This window comes from Dermacentor variabilis, chromosome 10 (genome assembly GCF_050947875.1).
Source record: "Dermacentor variabilis isolate Ectoservices chromosome 10, ASM5094787v1, whole genome shotgun sequence".
In the NCBI taxonomy this organism is placed as follows: domain Eukaryota; kingdom Metazoa; phylum Arthropoda; class Arachnida; order Ixodida; family Ixodidae; genus Dermacentor; species Dermacentor variabilis.
In genome coordinates, this window is record NC_134577.1 from 105061730 (window position 1) to 105076721 (window position 14992).

General features: G+C 48.2%; 1 protein-coding gene across 5 annotated transcripts in view; it reads left to right on the forward strand.

Moving 5' to 3' along the window:
- Positions 1-14992, forward strand: part of Sur-8 (leucine-rich repeat protein shoc-2) — a 189821-nt gene that overhangs the window by 39609 nt on the left and 135220 nt on the right. The window contains exon 1 of one of the 5 annotated variants that reach the window (XM_075673273.1): positions 10028-11493. The exons of 1 other annotated variant lie outside the window; for it this stretch is intronic. In XM_075673273.1, the coding sequence (XP_075529388.1) occupies positions 11212-11493 (282 nt within the window). In that variant the 5' untranslated portion in view covers positions 10028-11211. Of the gene's footprint in view, positions 1-10027; positions 11494-14992 lie in introns of those variants that run through there. 3 more of the 5 variants (XM_075673274.1, XM_075673275.1, XM_075673277.1) reach the window with 3 other exon arrangements.

The window sequence follows — 14992 nt, forward strand, 5'->3', positions numbered from 1 at the left end:
GGGATATCATTTTAGTACATGGCGCCTCACGACAGCTCCTTAGTGACCGCGGCCGCATTTCCCTGTCCCAAGTCATTGCCGATATACTAAACTCATGTTCTACCAAGCACAAACTGGCTACTTCCTATCACTCCAAGACCAACGGCTCTACTGAACGACTTAATCGGACTATTACTGACATGCTATCGAAATACGTTTCACCCGACCACAAGGACTGGGATGTGGCGCTTCCCTACGTCACGTTCGCCTACAATTCATCACGCCACGATACTGCTGGGTATTCCCCCTTTTACTTACTATTCGGTCGTGACCCATTATCACAATTGGACGCTTCCCTCGCCTTGAAAAAGGATCCGAGGACCGAGTATGCCCGCGACGCCGTCGCCCACGCTGACCATGCGCGCCAGCTTGCCCGTACTCGTCTGTTGGCATCGCAGGAATCTCAACGACAGGCTTACGATCGCCGCCATCGTGACACATATTTTTCACCAGGCACTCTCGTGCTACTTTGCTCCGCTTTCCACCGAGTGGGGCTCTTCGAGAAACTCCTCCCGTGCTACAAAGGCCCTTACCGTGTTCTACGTCAAGTGACCAATGTCACTTACGAAATAATGCCCGAGACCTCCGTCATGCCACCCGGTTCCACACCACCTGACGTCGTACACGACTCTCGGCTTAAGCCGTACTGTGCCCTCACTGATGGCCCTGTATGAAGCACCGGGACGGTGCTTTTTCTGCCGGGGGTCGTGTTACGGTGGAAAAGAGGACAAGGCCGTCGATGGTAAAGACGACGAAGTGGCAACAGCCTCTCGGAATTCTCGGCTGCTGTTATATATGCCTTGTAAATACGTCTTGTAAATAGTTTTATACCCGCGACAATATAATTCACGCACAAGTGAAATAAGGGAGGTACCAGCACTAATGTGGCTGAATAGAATCGCTGCGAATTTGCTCCAGCGCAACAGTTCCTGATCCACCACGTAAGTAATTCACAATAAGGGATAACAAAGGACCCCTGAATCCGTAACGATACAGCTTGTCTCGTAGTACCATGTTTTTAGCTGCGTAAAAAGTTTCACACATCAAGAAAAAAGTGGGAAGGCGAACTCGTTCTCCCCCCCCCCCCCCCCCGCCCGATTGCCTACTATAAATCTCAACAAGCTTCATTAATTCCTGATTGAGTACCGCTCACGCTCATAAAAGGAAGCTATAAAACTAAATATGACCATTTTAAAAGGACGTCTTGTTGGGCGAGTTGGTCACAATTCATCTTGGGTACTATAGGCGCGAAAACACACACGACACAAGGAAGGAGGCGGGAGGCGCTCTGTCCCGTCTCCTTCCTTGTGTCGTGTGTGTTTTCGCGCCTAGTACCCAAGACAAATATGACCAGCTTCATATCTTTTTTTTCCAAGATAAAAGCAATCGTTGGAAGTATTGATATTGCGCGGTAGTTTTCAACTCTGTTTTATGGCACCACTTTTTGAAAAGTGGTTGACTAAAGCCTGATTTAAGCGGCCTGGAACAACCTGTGTTGTGACAACGTGTTTTTAAAACAACTAGTAAGACACATTTTAAATGCTGGAAGTTCCTGCACAGAACAATGCCAGAGATCATATCCATTCCAGGCGATTTTCAGCGTTTAAAGTCATATTACAGTTAATGGTTTTCCGCAAGACTCGGTAGTGGACCCAATATTGTATTTTTATATGTAAGTTCTATATGCGGTTAGAATGGGAAGGCTTAGGAGTGAGGATCAACGGTGAATATCTCAGCAACCTTCGGTTTGCAGATGACATTGTCCTGTTCAGGAACACTGGAGACGAACTGCAATAAATGATTGAGGAGCTTAACCGAGAAAGTGTAAGAGTGGGGTTGATGATTAATGTGCAGAAGACAAAGCTATGTTCAATAGCCTGGCAAGGGAACACGAATTCAGGATCGCCAGTCGGCCTCTGAATTCTGTAAAAGAGTACGTTTATCTAGGTCAATTACTCACAGGCAACCCTAATCGTGAGAAGGTAAGTTCGAGAAGAATAAAAAAATAGGTTAGAATGCCGTTATGAATTCAGCAGGAAGAACAACATTACTCGGTGCGGTCAAACGCCGTTTGGTTATAAAACCGTTACCCAAGAACGTGCTCCCTGGGAGACATGACAAGAGGCAGTCTGCCAGAGCCAAGGCCCTTCAAGAAAGGTACAAAAGCAACCAGCACACCGCTTATATCGATGCAGCAAAGCAAAATCATCAAACTTACGTAGTGAGCGTCGTGACCGGAGAGGGAAGTATCCTCTATGCTGCGACAATAAAAACAGCGTCCGCCGCGGAAGCGGAAGAGATTGTCATTGCTTTGGCCATTATGAATCCCTGCGTGCAAACTATCATAAGCGACTCAAAAAGGGCAATCGTCAACATTTCGAGAGGCAGAATAGGCGTCTGTGCAGCGCGAGTCCTACGGGACTTTACAAATGAAAATACCGTTGAACTCGTATGGGTCCCTGCCCATTCGGGGAATCAAGGGAATGAGGAGGCGCACTGGGTAGCCCGAGGTCTAATCAACCGGGAGGTGTGCCCCTCAGACTCGGATCCCATGGATGAGGCACCGATGACATACCACGAGATAACAAACTACTACAAGCAAAAAGTGCGAATCTACCCGCCTCCAAACGCAAGCCTCACGCGAGCGCAAGCCTCGATCCTGCGTGGAATCCAAACTAAGTCGTTCCCCTACCCATACTGGCTGGCCATAATTAGCAACGGGCAATGGAACCCCCCCCCCCCCCCAATATGTCAAAACTGCACAAATCAGATATTGGCTACCCAAAATCCCATTCTTTGGGGGTGCGAGAGCTTACCCCCTCCCAGGTCGCTCCTGCCAGCTCCCTCAGAACAGACGGGGGAGGAGCTGCTCAGAACACCGGATGAAAAACTACAAAAAGCCTTCGTTTCCTGGGCGGAAAGGGTGGCTCTTCGTGAGGGGCCATCCTCGGACTCGGGTCTGCCAGATCACAACTGAGCATAATCTCAATAAAGTTGTTACCACCGCCATACGTTAGGCATTTACAAATAGTGACTAGAAGATTACCACAATATAGTTGAACAGACATGTGTACAATGATCAACTAGCGCAAGGCAGACGTCATCATCATCCTTATCATCAGCCTGGTTACGCCCACTGCAGGGCAAAGGCGTCTCCCATTCTTCACCAACCACCCCTGTCATGTGATAATTGTGGCCATGTTGTCCCTGCAAACTTCTTAATCTCATCCGCCCACCTAACTTTCTGCCGCCCCCTGGTACGCTTCCCTTCTCTTGGAATCCAGTCCGTAACCCATAATGACCATCGGTTATCATCCCTCCTCATTACATGTCCTGCCCATGCTCATTTCTTTTTCTTGATTTCAACTAAGATATCATTAACTCGCGTTTGTTCCCTCACCCAATCTGCTATTTTCTTATCCCTTAACGTTACACTCATCATTCTTCTTTCCATAACTGCTTGCGTCGTCCTCAATTTAAGTAGAACCCTTTTCGTAAGCCTCCAAGTTTCTGCCCCGTAGGTGAGTACCGGTAAGACACAGCTGTTATACACTTTTCTCTTGAGGGACAATGGCAACCTACTGTTCATGATCTGAGAATGCCTGCCAAACGTACCCCAGCCCATTCTTATTCTTCTGATTATTTCAGTCTCATGATCCGGATCAGCGGTCACTACATGCCCTAAGTACGTGTATTCCCTTACCACTTCCAGTGCCTCGCTACCTACCGTAAACTGATGTTCTCTTCCGAGACCGTTAAACATTACTTTAGTTTTCTGCAGATTAATTTTTAGACACACTCTTCTGCTTTGCCTCTCCAGGTCAGTGAGCATGCATTGCAATTGGTCTCCTGAGTTACTAAGCAAGGCAATATCATCAGCCAATCGCAAGTTACTAAGGTATTCTCTATTAATTCTTATCTCCAATTCTTCCCAATCCATGTCTCTGAATACCTCCTCTAAACACGCTGTGAATAGCATTGGAGAGGTCGCACCTCCCTGACTGACGCCTTTCTTTATTGGGATTTTGTTGCTTCCTTTATGGAGGACTGCGGTGTCTGTGAAGCTGCTATATATATCTTTTAGTATTTTTACATACGGCTCGTCTACACACTGATTCCGCAATGCCTGCATGACTGCTGAGGTTTCGACTGAATCAAACGCTTTCTCGTGATCAATGAAAACTATATATAAGGGTTGATTATACTCCGCACATTTCTCTATCACCTGATTGATAGTGTGGATATTGTCTATTGTTGAGTAGCCTTTACGAAATCATCCCTGGTCATTTGGTTGACAGAAGTCTAAGGTGTTCCTGATTCTATTTGCGATTACCTCAGTAAATACTTTGTAGGCAACGGACAGTAAGCTGATCGGTCTATAATTTTTCAAATCGTCGGCGTCGCCTTTCTTATGATTTAAGATCATGTTGGCCTTCTTTCAAGATTCCGGTACGCTTGAGGTCATGAGGCATTGCGTATACAGGGTGGCCAGTTTTTGTAGAACAATCTGCCCACCATCCTTCAACAATTCTGCTGTTACCTGATCCTCCGTAGCTGCCTCCACCCTTTGCATACATGCAAAGGGTGGAGGCAGCTTGGGGGCAGAGCCTTGGGGGCAACGCCTTGGGGGCAAAGCCTTGGGGGCAAAGCCTTGGGAGCTATAGCTCCCAAGGCTTTCTCTACTTCTTCCGGCGTTACTTGTGGGATGGCGAATTCCTCTAGACTATTCTCTCTTCTATTATCGTCGTGGGTGCCACTGGTACTGTATAAATCTCTATAGAACTCCTCAGCCACTTGAACTATCTCATCCATATTAGTAATGATATTGCCAGCTTTGTCTCTTAACGCATACATCTGGTTCTTGCCAATTCCTAGTTTCTTCTTCACTGCTTTTAGGCTTCCTCCGTTCCTGAGGGAACGGAGGAAGCTCTATATGCGAGGGGAACCGACCAATCGTGTCTCAATCTCGCCCGCGCGAAAGAGACGAAGGCGTGATTTTGGCGTCAAGCGCGAAGTGAAACACTGACACAGAAAGGAGCAGACAGGACGAGCGCTAACTCTCACCTAAATCTTGATTAACACGAAGAACATATATATAGGTGATTGCAAAAACCGCAGCATAAGAACATGACAAGGTAAAAAGGATCAGTTAAACATATCCGGGGGTATGGAAGTCAAAGAACAAAAATTACTTCAGATTAGTACACGTATTGCGAAGGTACTGAAATTCGCAATCTCACAGAGACAACGAAGTATGACTGACGCAAGTGTCTCCTAATCTTTTTTATGTGGAATGCCTCGATAATTTCCCGCGTGGTTTGGCATCTGTGTCTAGAAAGAATTTTTGTGTGTTCAAAGAAAGGTTTGCAACCACAATCGAAACAATGTGCCGCTAAATGTGATGCATTAGGGTTGTTTAGTGAATGTTTGTGTACTTTTAGTCTAATGTTAATGCACCTGCCACTCTGTCCAATGTAAGCTTTCCCACACTCGAGTGGAATCTGATAAACTATACCCGTGTCGCAAGGCACTAAAGGGGACACATGTTTAACTCCGCAATCATCTTTTCTTTTTTTGCCTTCCTGTTCAAGTCTCCTATTTATCAAAGGGCACATGTTAGACAACCTGCGTGGGGCCGAGAAAACGGTACTGACGTCATACCTATGGGCCACATTCCTTAAACCATGGGATAATCTATGTATGTAGGGTACTACAGCAAACTTTGTTTCTTTTTTCTGTTTTTCTTGTTTGTTACCAAAGCTTTTTACCCATTTTACAACTTTTTCGCAGGTTAGTGATAATAAATGCACGGGATAGCTAGCCTTTCCAAGCCTTTCTATCTGTTGTGAAAAACTTTGTTGCATATTGTGCGGACATGACTTAGTAATGGCAGACCTAAGAGTTGAATAAGCTATCCCCCGTTTAACAAGTTTAGAATGGCACGAAGAAAATTCTAGCAGTGGCTTCTTGGCCCTAGGCGAATAATGCCAACAGACATGCTCATCCTGGAACGTTAAGCACAGATCTAGAAACTGTAATTTGTTGCCCTGGATAATCTCTAGCGTGAAACCTAGGCCCCCACCACATTCCCTAAATACTTTTAAAATATCCGTAGCTTTCTTGGTGTAGTTATCGCGAGAACAATACACCAGATAGTCGTCTACGTATCTAAACGCATGCACCGCCAATTCCTTAAGATTGTTTTGTAGTTTTCTATTAACGCGACTTAGATAAATGTCACTCAAAACTGGCGCAACTTTAGAACCAATACAAACTCCCGATTTTTTGTACATACATAGAACTACCCCATTTTACAACTGTGGTCCCTATGTAAAACAACAAAAGTTCTAAAAAAGATTGCACGGGCATCCCACAGTCCTGAGTAAACCGGAACTCTTCATTGTTGAGCGTCAGTGCTTCTTTGACACTACACAGTAGTTCCGATTGCGGAAGCGAATAAAAAAGGTCTTTAACATCAACACTGATCGCTGAGCATTTACCTGGATTACTTTGTGTTAGGAAGGCTACAATTTCTTCCGAGTGTCTTATCAGGAAGGGGTCATTAAGACGAACTGAAGACAATACATTATGCAAAAAAGTTGAGACTGTGCACTGCCACGTTCCTTTTTCAGAAATTTCAGACGAAGGCGGGGCTGGAGGCGCGCCGTCTCCAGCGTGCGCGTTTTCTACTCCGCCTGCAACTGCGAATGGGGCGGCTAAGCGCAGTCGCCTGGCCGTATCTTGCGAACGATGTGCTTTGGGTGCCGAGTCTAGGTACGTCGGCGGCTCCTAGCTTCATGCGTGCTGTGTGTTCTTGGCGCTCACTTTTCGTTGAAGCGATAGACAGCACGAATTCCACTTCGCTCGCTGCAGCTGCCTCGCTTCCTCACGCCGCCGTTTTGACAGCGAGTTTCCGCGGTCGTGGAGTCAGATGCGTTCATGTTTGCTTATGCGCGCGTGACACCATACTTGTTAATTTATTAGTGTTGCTGTTTATACGGCCGATAAAACTATTATCCTTACTTCGTATAGCTGTCCACTAATTTGCTATCGATATCAATGCTTCGCCTTTCGGGCGAAACTGCGCCTTCTTTTTTGTGTGTGTGTGTTTCGGGATTGCGTTAAATCGGCAACTAACCTCTAAGTTGCTGGTTTCGTTTGCACAGTAAAGAAGTAATGTCTGAATACTAAAGTGCGACAAGATTTTATGAATTCTTACTTGCCTACGATGCATATAACATTTTTTTTTGTTACCGCCGCAATTTACAAATATTCGGCGGCCAAGTTTAAATTGTTGGAGAGCGCATAGCAGCTGTTCTGTGCATCTGCATAAACTGGAATAACATGCGCACGTGTACAAAGAAAGAAAGAAAAGAAGGAAGGAAGAAAGGAATAAAAAGAAAGAAAGAAAGAAAGGAAGAAAGAAAGGAAGAAAGAAAGAAAGAAAGAAGGAAAGAAAGAAAGAAAGCAGCCTATAATATATGTGAATCCAGTTTAGACGTTCTTATGCATATCGGACTCTGCATTAAAGCCGACGCCATTGGTTTCCTACGAGAAGAAGCGGAGAGATAATTACCGACGTAGTCTCGCAAATTATCTTCTAACGTTGATTGCTGATCGCTCATGCAATATCCATGCGGATCTCAATTGCACTTGCACGAAGAGACACTATATCAACCTGATCGCAAGCACAGCGCCGATAGCTTAGTTCGATAAAATAACGTGCTTTTCCGCAGCGCTCTACAACACATTGGTCAATAAATCATCCTTTTCTCTGCAATGGTTCGTTTCGCGACGTTCACAGTCATCACAACCTGTATCTAGGCGCGCACAACCACGTTCTTTGATCGCTCTGCACCGCACTAATGCCGGTACCATGCTCCCGGCATGCAACGCTCAGAGGACGCACCAGCAAAGAGACGGAAACGAACGCGTGCAACACGGCGAGCTGTTCACAGTGAACAGCGCTTCTGTGTGGAGCGCGGATGTCGCGCTTTACGTGGCCGTCTCTACGGGCTCCGCATAATGTGAACTGGCCGCGGCGAGGCCATCGCATATTGGGGACGGCAACAGCGCCCACTGTAAACGGAGCGCATTTCCGCGAGCATTGACCTACTTTTCGGGAAGCGTAAGATTTACTACGCTCCTTACTTCTTCCCTTTCCCGCGCCGCAAGCGATCCTCCTCATCCTCAGATGGCGCGAGAGCATCAAGTCAGGGACGTCCTTTCTTCCTCCCCCGCCCCATACCGCCTCCTTTATCTTTCTATTTTTTAAATAAAGAACCCCTGATGCGACTGAATTATACTGCTTAACGTTAGCATTGCACTGACTGCATAGCAGACGGAAAACGGGCTGACGATTGCAGACGACAGTTGGGTTGGCGGAGTGACGTTCAAATTTTGGCCGAGCGCTGCAGCCCACCTTGCCTGGCGGTTTCGTAAAATATTTTTTTCTCCGCTTCAAAAGAAAAAGAGCTACGAGAGTGAAAGCGAAGCGTCTGCGCGGCTGTTGCGTGCTCGATATTTTTTTTTTTTTTTTTTAGCTCTCTTTCTCTCGTCTCGCGCACTGCGGGAGGTTTTTATTTGCCGTTATTGCTTAGCGCCGGTAAGGGGAGACAAGGGAAAGGGAAAGCGACCGTGTGACCTAGTGGCTGACAGCATGGGGAGGGGGAGGCCATCTAGGGTCTGCGGACCCCGGGCAAGCCCGGGGCCCGGGGCTTCGCGCGGACCTTTAAGAGGAGGCGGGGCCAAACGACGGCCGCGAGCCCAGCCCCTTGCTCCGGGTCCGCAGACATCAGCAGTCAAGAAACTAGCCGTAAGCGTCGCGCTCCTGAACAACCTAACAATCTACCAGAAAAATGCATCTTACAGATTGCTGCGCCATCTACCAACGCTAAGAAAATTATTTTTACGATACTTGCAATGTTTGTTATCAAAGTATGTTTCTTCATTTCTTCTATAGATGACGCGCAACTTTGTTAGCCTTCATAGATTGTTGCTGCGAAAGTTTACGTTTAGAGGCCAGGTGATGAGACTGTGAGGACAAGCCAGCGTCGTCTGCTACAAAAGGATTTTAAGGGCTCGCCTGATGAGGCACTAATGACGAATCATGTGCACCAAGCTGTAAGACTTGAACGTTACAGAGGCTTTGCGGAAGGCATCGGAACTGAGTTTCGCTGAAACGTACAGTGGTGTCGCTTCGAAAGGTTGGCGCCCGGGTATCGAAAGCCCCAGCCCCGGGTCGTGTCCAATCGTGATAGAGCGCGGCAAGTTTGTAAATTCAGCCGCTCGATAACGGTACACAGGATGTCAACATTGATAAGCACAATCTCCCGGGTATTCGCATTCTACATGCCGCGAAACACTCAACTTTTATATTTGTGAGAAAAAAAAAAGAACGCACAATAAAATTAAGTGCGAAGTACGTGTAAGTCGTTCCAAGTACGTCTGATGAAGGAGAGGACCGCTCAGGAACGTTATAAACCCGGTGGAAACGGCTGCAAAGATAAGGCACGCGTTACCGCCGATAACGCGGCGTGCCGCATTCTTGACGGCCGAGCTACGAACGCGTGCGCGCGAGGTGCCGCAATATCCTGTCGCCGTCGATCATACGCCTTACCGCAAGAAGCAGATGGCACCAAGAATGAAACGGTGTGCAAGCGTCGTCAACCGCTGCAACGGAAGTCGACTTCTGTTAACAGGAAGCATCACAATGTAAAAAAAATAATAATAATAAACCACGCAGAGGGCACGACGGGTCTTGCAGGGTAGCAATCTTGGAAGGCGCCTACTCGGGTCGAGCTCTGCGGCGGCTGCTCGCCGAACCCTTAAAACCCGGTGCTCGGGGCCAGAGCCGTGGCTCGACTGAGACGTTCGCGTTTTGTCCGCGTAGTGGCGCTGCCGGCAGCGGAGGTGGGAAGCCCGGGCGATCCCAGGCGTGACGTAGCGGCCCGGGGCCGCGGTTTAGTGCGCATCGACGACTACGCAGCCGGGACACTATTTCCTGCGTATGGCCGCGGATGCGGCTGGCGGCTGCAACGCGAGGGGTGCAACTTTGAGGAAATTTTACGTTCGCAAGTGGAATTTGCAGCGCATCTTGTAAAGCGAGGAGCCCCAAGTGCAAAGGAACCCCAGTAACGCCCGGAAACAGCAGAAGCATGCGTAGGTGAGGCGCAACTGCGAGTTTTCGGCACCGTCTTTTGCAGCGCTCGGCGGCGTATCGAGAGAGCTGTGCCCAGGCGCTCCCGGAGTAGGGCGCACTCTTGCAACCAGGTAGCGCAACCTGTCTAGGCCTAGCAGCGGACGACGCGACGCACGCACTGAACCACGTTTCTGAAGCGTAACGACGAATGTATCGGGCGTGTCAGCGAGTAATTTGGTTGGTTTGAGTAGCCAGAACGCCTAAGCCGGCTGACGAGTAGTTTGCTGTATCGGTGCTGGCCATCGCGGTCGACGTTTTGCACAGCCGACCCTACCTACTCCCTGGTTTCGCAAGCGTCCAAGCCAGCGAGCTTCGCCGTCGGCTCTGCGCAGCGCTTGGCTAGAAACAAACCCGTGTGAAGGCTACGGCGCGCCTCAGATGACACCGGCAGCGGAAGACTGCAGCACTTTTTTGACGTCGACGTAGGAACAAAGGTGTGAGACGCTCGCTAATTTATGCGCTGTTCGTCTTCGCTTGCGTTGGGCCCCACTGTCAAAAAGTCGCGCAAAGTTTTGCGAGCGCACGATTTCTAGCCTCGACGCCAGCGCATCCCTTCGTCGTCTGTCCCGAAATCGTCTGCAACCGCGAGGCCCCGGCTGCAACGGCAAACTCGACGGTTCCAGCACATCGAAATACAAAAGTCCGCAACGGCCGCCTATCACCGGACAGATTTTATTTTTCTCTGAAGTTTTGTTCTCTAGACCGGGAGTCTCGTGCCGAACTTGATGACAAGTCGCAGGAGAGTTCGAGGCGAGAGAAGGGGAAGTCGAGAAAGTTTTCTCACGTAACCTCGGCTCCAGCGATCCGATCGGCGAACCGACCAACCCCACGCTGTGTGTGTTTTGTGCGTGCGTGCGTGCGGTTTTGTCGGTGCGGCCGCCGCGAGCCGCCGGTTGAATGGGCCTTGTCGTAAAGCGAGTAGCGTAGAAGCTGCAGCGACGAGCCCCGATGCTGACGTCCGAGACGGCGGCATGCGCAAGTTGTCCAAGTCCAAGAGCGGCGGTGACAAGGCTGCGTCGTCGTCCATCGGCGGCGGGTCCCACGACGCGACGGCGCTGCGCCTAGCCAGCTACCGCGGCGGGGAAGCGGCGGTGTCCGTGCCGTCGTCGACGGAAAGCCCTAAGGTTAGTCCTAGCTCGCCCGAGGACGACCACGGGGCGAGTTCGTCGGAACCTGTTGCCGCGGCGGCACCGGGACAGCGCATCATGAGCGGTCTCGACCAGCCGTCGACGAGCCGGGGAGACGTTGTCAAGGTGCGTACGCTACAGACACGCTACATACCACGCCACTCCCGGAGAACCGGGGGTGTGGGTTCGAGGCAGGCGCGAGTGTTTTTTCCGCGTGGTGTTTCTCCCTTTCCCTCGCTTCTCATCGATTGTTTGATGCCGGGGGCATTAGCATTTCGGGCGTGCTGGCTCTGTGTTCGGCGGCCAGTGGGGGTGGGCTGTCACGCCGCGGGCTCCGGCCCCGCGCCCTGCGAGCGCACGCCCGCGAAGCAAGCCCCGGCCGAACAACACGGCGGCGCGACCGCCGGCGTCTTTCTTTTTTTGTTTGTTCCCAGTCTCTGGGGTGGGTGCATTTCGAGGGTAGCCACCGATAAGCTTGAGGCAGGTGTCAGACGACGCCGGTGACCGTTCCCGTGGCCACTGCGATTCGCCGCGTTTCTTTTCAGCGCAACGGTACCGGCGGCATTCGTTCCGTTTTCTTTTCTTTTCTTTTTTTTCGATCGTCGACGGGCAGTGTACTTTGGCGCGCCTCACAGAGGTAGTTCCGGCGATCAGGGCACGAGAAGCATGGCCTTTTGTGGGATTACACGCAGGCGAAACTTTTCGTGCTTTTCGATGTCTCCTTGCAAGCTGTGTACAGACGATACGGGACATTAGTTGGTGCTGGTGGTCAGGAGCATGCGTCACTTCGCCTTAAGCAGATTTGTCGCTTTTTGCGGTCTAATCGCATTGTTGATTACTGCGGAGGCAGAAATTCCTCCAGCTGCTGCATCGGGACTTTAGGTGGTTAACGCAGGCCCGTCGACGTGCGTAAAATTCCACACTCATTGCTATTGTACTCGGATATCATCGGCTGGCCGTTGGCTACACAGTGTACTCTTAAATTTTACAGTGCAGTAACGCTTCTCAGCCACAGACCGCTTGCGTAAAAGTGCACCAGTCGCGCTGTTGCATTAGTAAGATGCAAGAGGAGAAGCGTCCAAGCTTTTCTGTTGCACTGACCGTGTTGTCGGCATTCTGTTGTTTGACAAGTGTGAGTGGTAGTTTTGTTCTGTCCACGGGTACATGGACACACAGCCTCATTAAGCTGCATGCACTGTGCACGGTTATTTAGATTGCAGGTTTGTAAACCGTAGCATCACTTAACTTGCTGGCCGATTCCCTTATCATTTATCTTTCCATATTGTCCCAAGTCGTGTATGTCAAATAGTCTTCTACATGTAAAGCTTCGGCAAGATAGCCAGTTTGTGATGTTCGCTGTTATATGTAACTGGCATGTTGCAAATGCAGAGATATTGCCTGCTGCGATATGGCCAAAGCACTAGCTTCCCCGTGTTTTCTTATGGGATTACTTTCTTCAGGGTGTATGGTGCCAGTGTTGATAAGTAATGTTGTAAGGAAAACATGCGTTCTGGCAACTTACCTACGCTGGGTGGAGCTTCACATCGGTCACCTTAAAATTCGTGATGCCTGGTCGAGATGATGTGGTGGAACGACGGCTGTCTGATAATTTGTCACTGAAATGTTTCCACTGACAAGGCTCAAGCTTCTATTTACAACGTACCTTGGTCTTATGAGTAAATCTTGAGCCAGATGCTATTTGCGGTCATTGTTCAATGTGGCGCACATTTACCAATACGACATATACTTCTTGATTGCAAGGGCAGTTGATATTGCACATAGACACGAAAGGAAAAAATCTCATGCAGCACACAGACTTAGAACAACACTGATCTAGGTATCTCCAAAAGAGGTAGTTGGCAGACGAGTGCGTGTCTGTAATAAAGAAATTTAGGAAAGTACTGGGTTTAATGGTCACCAAAGTCTCAATATAGCTGTGAACCGCAGTGTTTTGGGGGTCACAGGTCCATTTTGCCCACCTTTGGTTATTTAGCGTGCACTCAATGCTCGATACATGAGTGTTCTTGCGTTAAACCACCATGGAAATGGAGCTGCTGCAGATGGGAGTCAAACCCATGACCTCGTGTACAGCAGCAGAATGCCAGGTCACCTTTGGTGCGTGCAGTTCAGTTGTTCTCCGTATGAATGCAACTTGTTTTGTGTGTATTCCTTCAAGTGTCCCCTATTTCATTGTTTCTTTCTATTTAATTTTTTTGTTATTAGAGGCAACTTTCTCATTAAATTATTTCTACTTAATCCGCTTTTAAAATGACTCTAGGCTGAAAATTGAGTGCGACTTGCATTTTCCAGCGCGACATTTTAAAGTGCCCCACTTGAGCTGTCGGATTAGCAACACCCTTATCTGCTGGAATTCAAAAGATAAAGCCAACTTCGTGGTGTCCTGGCTGATAGCTCTCTCTCTCGAGGTGTGCAGGCATGCCAAACGTGAAATGACGTAGCGACTGCGGGCACAGTATGATATGCTTGTGTAGCTGTGTGCTGTATTTGGTGGAATAAAATTGGGATGGTCAAGCTGCCAAGCAATACATGTGCGTCATTGACTCAGTTAAAAAGCACCTAATTTTTCAGTTGTGTGCAAAAGGAATTGCAAAGTATTTTGACTGATAGAGGAATAAAGCTGATTAATTTTACAGTGCTAGGTGTTATAGTTCTGCAGAAACCCGCAAGGTGGAGAGAAGTAATTAATGAAGGTAAACTGAGACATCCACCCGATCGTAGCAGTTGCTACAAAGGAAACCCATATGGGTTTCGTTTGTAGCAATTGCTACGATCGGGTGGATGTCTCATCTCCCCTTATTGACAGTGCTTGTTTAATTATTCATCGTGAATTTGTTGTCAAGTGAAAGAAAGGATGTAGCTAATTCCAGAGGTATTAGTTATGGCCCCCTACTCCAAGTGCAGAATTAAAGTGGCTCCATCCGGCACATCATTGGCAGAATGCAACTGCTGGTACTACTGAAATGAACTGAAAACTTGTTTTTCTTTTTTTGGAGTTGGATGTTAGCGAAATATTAGCAACACAGAGGCTTGAAATGCTTTGTTGTTGGCCTTGTTAATTGTGACAGCTCCAGAAAAGCAGGTAACGAAGTTCTTCATTCATGATACTTTCTTTTTTTGAGGCAACTGATTGAGTTCTGTTTTTTGCAGCTTCACATGAAGCATTGAGATGGTGTTATGCTTTACCTTTCATTTACCAGGCAGCCAATACCAAGCTAAGATTTTCATACAGATGTTTGTAGAGAGACTCATTGTTCACCACTCGGTTAAATGCTTGCCAAACTACGTTAAAAATTATCCCTTTTAGACACTCTATGCACGATGGAGCATGCCAAAGTATTGCGTCAAATGGAAAAGCAAAACGCCGAAGAAAATAATGATAGCTAAAAATGTGTCACATCTTCGAAACACTTCTGGTTTTACCCGTACTGCAAATATATGCAAAGTGTTTAAATACAAAATCAATTGGAAGGTGGACAGCCAGTTGTTTGTTGTTAGGTGTATGGCATCATGTAGCGAGTTCACTTCTTCCCTTGTTTTACATCAGTCATATTTTTCAAGTGGCTTGGCAGGTATCCTAGACACAAAAATGTAGCTGATGTTCTCA